The 13,846-nt window shown below is 29.3% G+C and overlaps 1 protein-coding gene across 7 annotated transcripts in view; it reads left to right on the top strand.

Moving 5' to 3' along the window:
• LOC100159025 overlaps window positions 1–7,404 on the top strand; it is a 22,140-nt gene extending 14,736 nt beyond the window's left edge. For 3 of the 7 annotated variants that reach the window (XM_029487148.1, XM_029487146.1, XM_029487144.1), the window contains 8 exons: window positions 3,986–4,141; window positions 4,220–4,290; window positions 4,377–4,477; window positions 4,541–4,850; window positions 4,926–5,141; window positions 5,299–5,622; window positions 5,704–6,230; window positions 6,565–7,404. In XM_029487148.1, coding sequence (XP_029343008.1) covers window positions 4,042–4,141; window positions 4,220–4,290; window positions 4,377–4,477; window positions 4,541–4,850; window positions 4,926–5,141; window positions 5,299–5,622; window positions 5,704–6,230; window positions 6,565–6,889 — 1,974 coding nt within the window. In that variant the 5' untranslated portion in view covers window positions 3,986–4,041 and the 3' untranslated portion in view covers window positions 6,890–7,404. Of the gene's footprint in view, window positions 1–817; window positions 1,013–3,985; window positions 4,142–4,219; window positions 4,291–4,376; window positions 4,478–4,524; window positions 4,851–4,925; window positions 5,142–5,298; window positions 5,623–5,703; window positions 6,231–6,564 lie in introns of those variants that run through there. The other 4 variants (XM_029487147.1, XM_029487145.1, XM_001944460.5 and 1 more) reach the window with 3 other exon arrangements.
• Window positions 7,405–13,846: the final 6,442 nt, after the last annotated feature.

Here is a 13,846-nt window from a genome sequence, read left to right as displayed (position 1 = left end):
GTATAAATAATATTTATAATAATAATATTATGTTATATTTATTAAAAAGAATTCATAAGTCTGAATTAATTTATTGTTATTGTTTAAAATGTGTTATAATATTTTCATAAGTCTGAACTTAAACTACCTATATTGTTATTAATTTGAAATTGTATAAAATGTTGATTAAAAGGATTTAGTTGACAAGACATGGTAGATTCTTTTTTACAGATTTGACCTAAGCCACATTTTATAGTTATAAAGTGGTTATAAGAAAAATGCAAAAGTGACCTATTCAACATTAACTTAGGGAATTTTGACTTTTTTTTGGTTTCAAAAACGCTGATGTTATCTACAGTGGATTTCGACAAGAACCCTCCCACCATAAAAAAAAAAATATTAAAAATAAAATTGTACACATTGAAACTAAATTAACAAAATCTTTAATGCCAATTTTCTCGGAATGATGATTTAGTGGTTAGGCCACTTTTGCGCTCAGCGCCTCAAGTAATATAATTATTAATTATTAATTGATACCACGACAAAGTTTTAATAGTTTTATTTATAATTAGAAGTATAATTATTTATTATTAAGTTAGTTGATATCAGTAGGGAAAAACAAACCCAACGTAAAAAAAAAATATAAAAATATTATTCACACGCACATTGGACGTTATAAAAGTATATTGAATGGAAAAAGGTGATGTTGTAGTACACGGTTCGTCTCAGTAAGCAATAAAACTAGGTATTAATAAATTAAAAAACAAACATAGTGTGTCCCATTTATTTGAAATCAATAACAACCCATCAAAACGTACTTTATAATTTGTCACTCTAGTTAATATCGTACGCGTAGGTCTGCTGGCATATACGGTAAACGCTCTTGGCCGTCTGTCAAGTCTCACCAATACGAGCCGAGTGTGTGGGTACGCACTAAAGTTTGACCGGTCGGCGCGCCTGCACGAAGGACGTCGTCGTCGTTCGGGTGTCTTCTTCGTCGTATTAATACGACCTAACCTACAGCTATATAATAGTATGTATACGATAAATAATAATATATTTATAATATATACAGATATGACTAGTGTCCTGTGTCAGGGACGACCGCGGAAAGTCGGTCCAATGCCGGTCAAAATACATCAAATTTCAACCCAGAGGCTAAAATATCTATATTTTTGTACTGCACGTTTTATATTAGGCCATATTTACCCTCTCCCCTCACCACAGATCGTATACATAAAACTATGCGACCACCCAACCAAACATCAGTCAGACTGTCAACTGCCACTGTATCAGCAGATATAAATAATTTTTGTTAAATTGAACGGTAAAAAAAATTCGATATTTTTTAATTTTAATTCATATCCAAGTTATTGTGGCAGTCATTTTTTTTTTTATTCAATGAAATAAATATTACAGTTTTTAGATATAACGTTGGAGTTATTATTATAATTTAAGCTAAAATATTAAAAAACGACGTCACAAAACTTTAAAAAAGAAGGTAATTAATATAAATATTATCACAGAATTTAACTTGGTTAATTTTTTTTAAAATAGTAATTAAATTTAAATCTCAAATTTTAAATTTTAAAAATAATAATAACGAATTTTCATATTACAGTCACTGGCAGGCTACAACAGACTTTTTAATTTCGTACTGCAAAAGATGTTTGAATTTCAGTCCCTGTCTTGACGTATATCGTCATTTAAATGTTTTTGTAATTTTTTTTTCTTTAAACCAAAATCACAGTTTTAAAAATGTTGCTTGAAGACTGAAGTAACTGCAACGGCACGCCCAACTTTCGTGTAGTCATATTATTATAATACTCGTGTGCCTGTCACATTCACCGGAAGACGTTTTCGTGATACAACAGCCTCAGTGGTGGCGTCTAAAGTATTGTTTACGATGTCATATTATTATGTTTATACTTGGTGATAGTCACTGTAGTCGTTATTGTGTATCGGCAACATTTGGTCAAATAAGATAGATGGTCGTCGATTACGCGCATTCACATATAGGTAATGACGCGTTCGGAGAATAATTATTTATAATAATTAAAAATGCAATATTATCGTCTTATCGTCGACGTGTACCTACCAGTAATCCGTGTTGTATTGGTCGGTCATTACGTCTTCTACTACAACAATGTACTTACAACTACTGTGGTCGTACTATACTGATTACAGGGTGGTGCGCGCGGTGGGTCGTTCGAGTTGTATAAAACCGACGAAACAGCCGATCACTAGATTGCGCCGGTTTTATTCTATAAGTACACGTCCGGTCCGGTATTCGCCAACGCTGCCACCCCGCGATGCACTACCGTCCTGGTGCCATTTTATAATAATAAAAATATATAATATAATAATATGCAACTATTTTTATACTCTAAAGACTAAATTATGATCATAACGTGTAATATTATGTTACGTACTATTATACGTGTCCCGCTTATGTATGGTTTAAGAGGACGTCAGCGCACTATTTGTTTTCTTTCTCTAGCCTAAAGAATAATATTTTTTTTTGTTTTTGAGGGAATGACATATCGATTTTATATTTTATTGTTATTTGACTTTGTATTCGACTTTCAAAATAAACAAATAAATGTTGTACATTTAAATTATGTTTAAATTGTTTTGAGACATTATTTAGACAAATCGATATGTCATTTTCTCAGAAATATTATTCTCTATTTTTTTTGTAATGGGTTATTTTACTCTAAGATTACTCAAAAACATAGAAAAAATGATTCTGCGTAAATGTGTTTTGTCTATGTTGCGCGTGGGCCAGAGAGAGAAAACAAATAGTGCGCTGACATCCTCTTCATAGACTTCATCCTGAATGCACACAATATGCATTGTATAATAATATGATACATTAGGTATAATACTGTATATTATTTTATAGTTTTATACGTCGTATACACTCGTTTTCAGGCGCCTGCAAATTAACAATGTATGTGTTTTCTAATTTTACACCAGTTAAAAAAAAAAAATAATAACAATAACAAAAAAAAACCTCAGTCAAGTGATTTAAACATCTGTAAATGAGTAGGAGCCAGGAGGTATGTGTATTATACATTAATAGCAAACTCAAGTGTGGATGTACCTACCTATAATCTACAGTCTGCACCTATATTCACTCATCTTTTTTTATCCGTCATTTAAATTCCACAAATTACTTACCGCCAAAATGATGACTCATTGTTCATGTATTTGTCTTACGAACTCATGGGCTTATTTTATGGACGGCTAATAAACAGTGAGGTAGTGAGAAATGTAAAATATTATGAGTACCTTTCAAAATAATTGGGATAAACAAAAAAAATAAGGGAAAACGAGAACCATATACAGACTTGACATTTTCTTTAAATAATTATTCATATTAGCATTTCAAAGACATGAAATAATGTTCAAAATACTTTTTATCATTATTAACTACCTACCGATTTTACATAATATCATCTGTTTAATAATTCATGGATTTTTACTTTATTTATTATTTATATTATATATAATCGTTTAACACTTGAATGTCTTTCACTTATTTAAAAAACATCGAAACATTCAACATTCGTTCTTTCAACAATTAGGTATATACTATATACTATATACTATACCTGATTTATACGATTATTTATTAAGAATATATGTAACTAATCACGATCACTTATGTAGTTGTGGGTCAAGTTATTATTTGTTATTCCATAATAAATTATTACTTGTAATACTACTAATGCTATAAACACTTCTAAACTTCTTTGTTTGAACATATATTTCAAGGAATTTATTATTGTTTTTATTATTTCTTGAAAAGTATAGTGGAGTAGCGCCAGGTATTTATTCATATATAATTAAATGGATATTGATCTGATTGGAGCATTTATCCACTCTATATAAGAAGCGCTAAAATAGAATGCCTTTGCAGTATACGTATTTACTGAAAATAAGCAAAATCAGAATCATAATCTATGAAATACATTACCCAACATTATTTTTTGTTAAACAGGATAGTCGATTCTTGAGGCAATTAAAAAGCATGTGGCGAATAGTATAAGAATTAAAATGTCGACTTATAAGAAACATAAGAGAACGCACAGTAATCAACAAACTATAGAACCATACTATACTTTTAGATATCTATTTATATTTGTTACAACATTAGGTAAGATAAAAATAGCCATTGATAATCTAAATGTACTACAGTTTTTTTTTCAATGGGTATTTTTTGTATTTTATAAAGCATCAGTAACGGTGTATCACATTCATCAAGAGATAGTGAGGCCGAAACTCGAGCATTTGGTAGTTTACGAAGTAAGTTTCAGCTAAATCATGCATACAAAATGATATATATATTAGAAAAGTAGGTACTTAAATGCAATAACGTTTAAATGTTATAGAATTTAACTGATCGTGACCCAAGAGTTACTTGTCAGTTTCCTATACTTAACCCGTTCGATTCATCCATTCTCAAATACGTGTTCGTGCCCAAACCTATAAAGTGAGTACCTATGTATGTGTAGTTTTAATAACTTGATCACTTATTAGTTATTTCCTTAATTAGATGTATGGAGAGGTCTTATCGTTTGACATACATCAACATGAGCACAGGGCTATTACAGTTCAACGCGTCAGGATTCGAAGAGTCCGGTTATTCCTTGACCTCAAATACGCTTCGTTGTTATTATCAAGAAATTAATCGTCCAATCGATGATGATTTCCGTTTAGAGTACGGACCACAAATTCCCATCACTGGTTTTCATGAACCTCTTACGGATTTTATATTCGTATCATGCACCAATCTATTTGGCATTACTGTGTATAGTAACTTTCATGCATATGCTAGAAGAAGGCCAGAAGTTAGGAAATTTAAAGTAATATTAAATATAACTCAAGAAAATGTTCTTAATTCAATGTATAATTATTTTATTTTAATATTTTATTAATAGGACGATACGGAACTAGGTGTAGCCGTGATTGGAATCGATTCCATTTCACGTTTGAACTTTATGAGACAAATGGTGAAATCGTATAATTTTATTAACAAAGAAATGAGTGGTGATGTGATGCATGGATTCACCAAAGTGGGTGAAAACACATTTCCAAATGTGATACCGATGTTAACCGGCCGATCATTCATCACGGAACATAACAATAAGTTTGATGTACGTGACCAATATTATATGTTTAATGTGATTAAATTCAAAATTCCAATGTTTAATACTTTAATATTATAAAGCAAAGCGAAATAAATAATAACCATAACTACAATTTAGTAGCCAATAATATGTATAATAGTTTTTTATTTGTGTGTACATACAGGACTGGCCGTACATTTGGAAGGACTTTAGTGAGGAAGGTGCTGCGACTTTATATGCTGAGGACCAGCCAGAATTTAACATGTTTGACTATTTAGCAAGAGGGATTACTTTACAGCCAACTCTGCATTACATGCGCCCATATTGGTTAGCTGTGGAACAGTCGATTCTATATAAGATGAGCTCACCTGGTTGTCTTGGACCAACGCCTAAACATCTTATCTATTTCGACTATTTGAAATCATTCCTAAAAGTCTATAAAGACTCTCCTGTGTTCTTGTTCTCGCTTTTTAACGAAGTTAGTCACGACTTTGTCAATACTGTCGGTGTAAGTGTGCTTTTATAGTATGATTGAAAATTGAAATAAACAATATTTCAAATTAATCAATCTTGTATTTATTTATAACAGGTAATAGATTTAGATTATATGCAATTCCTCAAGACTTCTCTCCAAGAAGGGCTTTTTAACCGAACTGTGATTTTTGTGCTCGGTGATCATGGAAACCGTATGGATTTCATTCGGCGAACCAAAGTGGGAACCATAGAGGACCGGATGCCAATGGTCACCGTAATACTTCCAGAGTGGGTAAGCACGAAGTATCCATCATGGAAAGAATCCCTCCGTGATAACCGTATGAGACTGACATCCACCTATGATATCTATGCTACATTCAGACATATATTAAGTACATTGAATAATCAAAACAAATCAACTGATATCAAGCAACACTTACTAAATAGTATCCAAGACAAAAACGTTAAGAATCATTTTTCAGCTACTAGTACGGGCTTATCATTTTTTGAACCCGTTCCATTAGTTAGAGATTGCAATGCTGCCGGTGTAGCTCAATGGCTGTGTGTTTGCAACGAAGGTCGACAAAAGCGACTTGATCCAGAACACCCATATAGCCTTGCAGCATCAAATGAAGTCATAAGGTTAGATTTACATATTAAAATACTAATAGGTGCCTACTGGTTACTGATAATTATAATCTGTAACTAAAAAATTATCATCAGAATAACTACCACGAAAAAAATTACAATAAAAGATATGTTTTTGTGGAGTGTTCACATATGTTCTGTTTTATTTTATGAATTGTTACGTAAACGTATACAAAATTTAAATGTAAATATATTTTTCAATTTAAATTTTCACAAACATTTATGAAATATTAATTATTTAGTATGTAGCATGCTCTTACATAATATTGTAGATATTCAATGAAATAAATTTAATAAATTTAACCTAACAATAACTTCATTATTTTAGGTATTTTAATGAACTATTAGATGGTCTTGAAAATTGTGCTGAAATGAAATTGGCTTTTATTGAACATTCATATTTGTACGAAGCACCGCAAAAATATGACGATGGTAAAGTGTACGAAAAATCTGTTCAAATAACATTCAAAGCCTCGCCAGGTAACGGATACTTCGAAGCCACTCTTGGCATAGAAATAAATAATGGTTCCCAAACATTTGAAGTCATTGGGCAGGTCTTTAGAATTAACAAGTATGGAAATCAAGCAGACTGTTTGCCCAGAACAATGCTTGCTAAAATGCCAATTTTGAAAGGGATTTGTTATTGTGATTAAAATATTAAATATAAGTACATTATAAGAAGTATTAAGTATTGTATTACTCAACTGTACATACAATTGTTAATTGTTAAACTATGAAAATGACTGAACAATTTAGTTTAATATACCTATGCAGACATACTCATGATATTATATTGTGCATAATATAAACTATAAATATATTTCAAACAAAATTTATATTATTTTTATAGAGATTATTATGATAACACCTTATCAATTTGATATGTGTTAATTATGATGATAATGTTAATTTTTAATACAATATGTCAATATGTACCCATTTATTATAGAGGTATCTAATACTATTGTGATTTAATTTTCTCAGAATTTAGGTTAAGTGTATTTGGAGATTCATTTATTTTTATATTATATTAATTGTGTTATATTCAAACTTATACTCCTAAACATTATTATTTATTTATATTTTATACGTTATACCTTTAGATAAATAATTACCTCAGATAAATATTGTTGTCAATACCGAAAAATTATAACACAAATATTGTTCATAACATTTGTTCTTATAAATAATATACGATTGTATAAATGGGTATACAAATACATATAGGTTAGGTTAGTGTATATGTATTATAACAGAATGTAATAAGGCTCTACATAGAATGGGTATGCTATGCCACCATTTTGCGACTCATTTATCAATGATAAAATGATAAAATAAAGAGGGAGAAATTCAAATTCACATAAGATTATTAGTCGCAAAATGGCGGCGTAGCATACCTGTATCTATAGTGCCCTAAATGTAACAGCCTGCTCCTAGGAAGACATGACAGATGAAATAATTTTGTTCTAATCAATATTTAATAGTATATTGTGTGGCAAGGGCGGGAAGTGAGCCACACATACTATTTTTTGTCACGCCCCTGCGTTCATGGAAAAGGTTATGCTGGGATCTATGCAACAATTATAGACTATTCTACAAAATATGTTTAAATGTTAATGCGTCATGCAAGGAGGTTATACTATAAATTTAAGATGTAACCAAAAGTTTATGTTTTGGAAGGACCGTGGTAGGTATACATTTTAGTTTCTGGTTGTGCAGGGGATACGCGCCCGGCGGCCGGCACTTTTGGGGATTTCCTCTTTTCCGCCCGCTGGACAGAAAAAGGTTGCTTTCGAACGCTTCAACCGTGGTCGAAAACCAAACTTTCGGTGCAGGCGTGACAAAACATTTTTTTTTTGTATACAAAATGTTCTAACTAATTAAATAATTTGTATCTTCAGAACGAAAAAGTTTTACACGTACATATAGCCTTTAAATTATATATAATTTTAAATACAATTTAGTATTTATGGTGAAAAAAGTTATTCAATTTCTAACTTAACGGCTAACGATTCCCTGAACAATTACGAAAATTACGTTAGAACCTTTTAATTCTGAGACGATGATTTGTTAATTTACGGGTGAATATCCAATGTCTAACTCAGTGGCGTAAATAGTGTTTGAAATTTGGGGGGGGCTGAAGCTCAGGTCTATACTTGAAACTCTTATGATGCTTTTAAATTATAGTAGTAAATCATTAGTTTTTTGGGGGGCTATAGAAACTCTTAGGGGGCTAAATCCCCCCAGCCCCCCCCCCCTATTTGCGCCTATGGTCTAACTTCAAATGCTTGTAACAAAATTAACTTGACTTTCAATAAACTTTTATTCTTTGATAAATATGAGAATACTTAAGGGGAATCTTGTATGAAATTTTCAAATCTTAGATATTTACATAAAAAAAATTTTATGAATTTCTAAATCGAAATAATCTATGAATTTTTGTGGATTTGATGATTTTTGTTAAAATGTTAACTTCATACGCTCATAAAAAATTATTGTAAATTTACGCCCAACTTTTTTTGAATTTCCACTAACAAAAACTTATGAAGACTGTTCTATTACATTTCAAGTTTTCTGACCAAACAAAAATTTTTTTGTTGACAATATTAAAAAAAAAAATAATAATAGTTGAGCACGACTATTGTATAACTTGACTCGATAAATTACATTTTGAAAACAATATTCATCTGCTTAACAAACTAAACATTGTAACGCTTCAAGTTCTTAAATTACGTAGGTACAAAGATCCAAGTGGGTGCATATGAAAATATGTTGTATACTTAAAACTTCCAAATATCAGAATTTAATGAATGTGGTGAAAATGGTGGATGCAAAAGTATAATAAAAAATGTGCGTACCTGAAGATTTAAATGTATTTGGTAAGATATAATTAAAATGGGTATAGGTACGCTAAAATATTTTTAAAGAAGAAGAGGTACCTATTCCATCTCCTCCTCCCCACACCAAATTTCATAATTCGAGCACTAGATGTGAAGACTCTTCACATGTTATAATAATATTATAGTATTTTTTTTTGCTCACGGGTATTATGATTTATACAAGGTAGTTCTGGTATCTATACCATACATTGGTTTTCCATTGTCTACAAAAAATAAATGTAGTTTCTGTATTAACTTTTTTTTTAATTAGCCAATACTATTTACAGTCGTTTCAATAAGACGTCTTGTACATGTATACGGTGTACCTGACCAATAGTGAACATATTATTATCTAATATCTATATGTATATATAAAAATTAATGTATATGTGTGTGTGTATGTCTCCATATTACCGTGGCAACCAATAATATATTATTTTGAGATTTTCGTCGGTCTGTGTCTCCGTATTACCATGGCAACAAATTATATATTATTTTGAAATTTCCGATGGAATGTTTTGTATATTAATGGTTGCCATGGTGATATGTAAAACATATTATTCATATATCTAGAGTTGGAAATTTTAATGGGAAACGAAGTGAACGGGATCAGATATGTTTATATACATAGTAGATTATACCTCTGAGCAGAAGATAGGCTAATTTAAAAAAGGAGAGGACCAACCCCGGGAGGTGCTCAAACGGGGATTTTGATATTTCATATGGACATCTTTATTTATAAATGTTTGCCATGGGTTTTGAAGCTATTATTATAATAATTATTGGTTTAAAATTGTTGCTATGGTAACCGTTATATTATAAAAAAACAAATTATTCATATATCGTTGGCATTTTTAATGGGTAACGAAGTACACGGGATCTGATATATTTATATATATATATATATAGGTATAGATTATACCTCTTTTCAGAAGATAGGCTAATTTAAAAACAGAGCTAGTGGATCAACTACGGGAGGTGCTCAAACAGGAATCTTGAAATTTCCGATGGAAATTTTTGTTTATAAATGGTTGCCATGGGTTTTGAAGCTATTATATAATAAAAATTATTGGTTGCTGGGAAACGAAGTGCACGGGATCAGCTAGTATCTACATTGTATATGTCTTGGTAAGTGGAGTGAAATAGCGACATATAAGATATTTTCTCATAAGATAAAGATATATATCATCTTATATTCTTATATAATAGTATTTTGATATTTTAATAATTGGTAAATATAAAATATATAATACATTATAGTATTATACATAGCTACTATTATGTTACTATATGATCCAGACTATTCCAGACTGTTTTTAAGGAGTTCAATATAGGCAATTTTCTATGTATGTGCACGCGGGTCGTGTATTAATAATTGTGTGTGTACTAAATGAGTGACTGACGACTGTTAATAAAATAAATTCTGGAGCGCTCTCTGCGTACGGGCGTTGGGTGCCGTTCATGTCAATATAATAACGCATTACACAATTTTATTATAAATTATTTTTTTGTTTTTAGTCAAAAAAATCAATTTTTGGCTAATCATAATATGATATCATATTATTAATTAACTAACCTAGTTATTCGATAAAATTTCAAACATATTTGAATTTGTCATCAAATTTATTTACATTTGACTTTCTTTCATTTTAAAATTAATTGTTCAACTTTAACATGTTAATGTTTTAAAATTCTTAATATTCAAAATGTAAAAATCTAATTTTGAAGGGTTAAATAGTTTAATTTCAAAAAAGTGGCCAATAGTCGTTTTCAAGAATACTTCATGACGAATTCAAAATTGGTATGTTTTCAGAAGTTTTATCAGATGAGTTATTATAGACAGCACAGTTGATATATTACATAATATAGGTCTATTTTGGTAGAAAACAGAGACAGGATCGAATCCCTTAAGATTTATAATAACTAAGAACATATTAGGTATAATAATTAAGGCGGCTACCTATATAAAAGGAAAAAGAGTGGTTATTTTTTAATGTTTCATGCGAACAATTGAAATTATTCCGAGTGTTAGATATTGACAATATGTTTAAAAAAACAGGCAATAATAGCTTTACTTATAAAAGCAACAATAGAAATAGGTAGTTTAGTAGTTAGTACCTACCTCATTAGTTATTTTTTGTTATTATTAATAAAATGATTTACTATTTATTTCTAAAAATTGATTTTGATAGTTCTATTTGGCTCTATCTACATGTTTATTGTTCAAAAACACCACTATTATTTATTATTTATTTTTTTTTTATTCTTTTAGATTCTTAGTGATTAATATATTAGTTTAACAATGATGTATGTATTTTGTTTATGTCTGAAGACATCTTTTATAGGTAGTTGAAAAATAACTCTGATCAGGACCTAAAATACATCTGATTTCAGGGGACACACCACACAGTTATTAATTTAACTGTTACTTTTGAGCTTTGACAGTTTTCTATAACAAAAAAAACCTGTTGGGGTTCTAACACACAAAATCCCCCCTTACCACTTTTATATAACATTTACCCTGTAAGTGAGCTAGTGAGGTATTTTTTATAATTATTTTAAATCACTAAAAGCAGTAAAAGATTATGTGTGTAGTAAATTGAAATATATTTAAATATTTTGGTTTGTTATCATCATCAATTAGAATAATTTATATATAATAATTTTATGTAGCAAAATAGTTTATAAGAATATTCGAGGTTTTTAAAAACAATTTTGATTATGTTTAGAAAATCATATTGGGTTTGTTAAACTGTTATAAATGTAATAATATACGTATATTATTATGTATGTAGAGCCTTTTAGTCAGGGGCGTCATTTGCAGGGTGTACATTTACACCAACTTTTTTTTAAAACGCCTTCTTTGGCCTGCCATCAATAAATTTAAGCACCGATATACCTAAGTGTTTTATGTTATATAGCCTATATTTTTTCAGTATCAAAAAAAAATGTATTGTACTAATGTTTAATTTCCAAGAATGTTTGATGTGGTTTAGAGGTCCTACAATATTATAATTGATAAATTTATAACAAAACATTATGAAGAATGGTACCCATAAAATACATTTCTGGTTTTATTAAGCTGGCTATATTATATATTTTGATTATGCAGAGGGAAAAAATGTGTTGATTAGGTTTTTACTATTTTATTATTAAGGTGTTTTATACCCATAAATGTATTTACCAAGTTTAAATACCACTGTAACACTGGTATCCACAATATAAAATAAATACATTAAAAGTACCTACACATAGTCCTTCAAAAATAGTAACAATATTGTAATATTTTCATACTAATATAAGTGACATATTAAATAAAAATCTTGTACAGTTTTTATCCCCACTTGACCCCCCTCCAAAAAAAAAAAAAAAATGTTTTGTATGTGGCCTGGTAAAAATTTGAATGGCCTGCAAACATTTTGGCACTAACCAAAAAAAGTTGAATTGACGCTCCTGCTTTTAGTTATATTTATTAAATACGACAAAATAACTATCTAATCCTTTAAAATAGATTTTTGATTACAATAATCAGATTAATAAGTTTAATTTTTTTAATATTTTAACATATTTTAGACTTAAAATAAACAATCATAAATATTTATAATATGCTATAGAACATATACCTGATTATATAATATTATAACAATATTCAATAAATTACGATGTACTTTCCAGTTAACTTTTCAGTAGGCATTACAGTAAGCAATATTGTATTTCAATGGACACAACATAGAATAATTTAAATATTTTATACTAAGGCAGGTACCTAATTACTTTGAATTGACCTATTATCAATTATTATTTTTTTATAACAAACTTGTCCATATTATAGAAATAAAATAAGTAGGTAATTAACTTAAATTAACAGAATAGGTAACTAGTAAATTAAAATATTAAATTATTAATGTTCGTTATTTCTACAAATCTAAAAACACGTTATATAACTTGGGACACACATTTGTCATTCAGGGGACACACTTTGATTTTCAGGGGACACATTATTTTAGCCCCTGACTCTGATCCAGTCCTGTAAAGGATACTTTTAAAAAGTACTTGAGTAAATACTCAAATACATTTTTTTTAAGATACTACTCAAATACTTTGAAAAAGTATTTGGAATACTTTTCAAATACTTTTGATTTTAGATTCTGAGTGGAACGATGAATGTATTGATTTTACAATGATGTGTGTTTTTTTTTTTATTTTTTTTTTTATTTTTTTTTTTTTATTTTTTTTTTTTATTTTTTTTTTGTGTCTGTCATCACGTTTTAGGACAGTAAAAGTGCTTGGATTTTCTTCAACAGTACCTTTTCTGATAGGAAAGTGAATCTAGTTGGTACTTTGGGGGGTCAAAAGTAAAATTTTTCCAATAGTTTTCAAAAGTGCCGTGAAAAACAAAAGAAAAATTAAGGAAAAACGGGAATTTTTACGCAAAATCTGTTTTCGAGAAAATCGATTTTGGTTTTTGGTGTAACTTTAAAAAAAATGACCGTAGATATATGAAATTTTGACTGAATGTTTATCTTAGCATTTTCTATACACCATAACATTTTCAAAATATTTTGATTTATTTTGAGCTCTTTACGGACATTTTCATTTTCCATTTTTTTTTAGTTTTTTTTCTAAAAATATCAATAAAATTTTATTTGTTGGATAAAAAAGCTTGAAAATTTAATAGAAGGCTCCTAGTATATTGTTTCAAAGGCAGATGAAAAATATTAAAAATCGGTA

The sequence above is a fragment of the Acyrthosiphon pisum genome, chromosome A1, assembly GCF_005508785.2.
Source record: "Acyrthosiphon pisum isolate AL4f chromosome A1, pea_aphid_22Mar2018_4r6ur, whole genome shotgun sequence".
Lineage (NCBI taxonomy): Eukaryota > Metazoa > Arthropoda > Insecta > Hemiptera > Aphididae > Acyrthosiphon > Acyrthosiphon pisum.
This window is presented reverse-complemented; position numbering and strand designations above follow the sequence as displayed.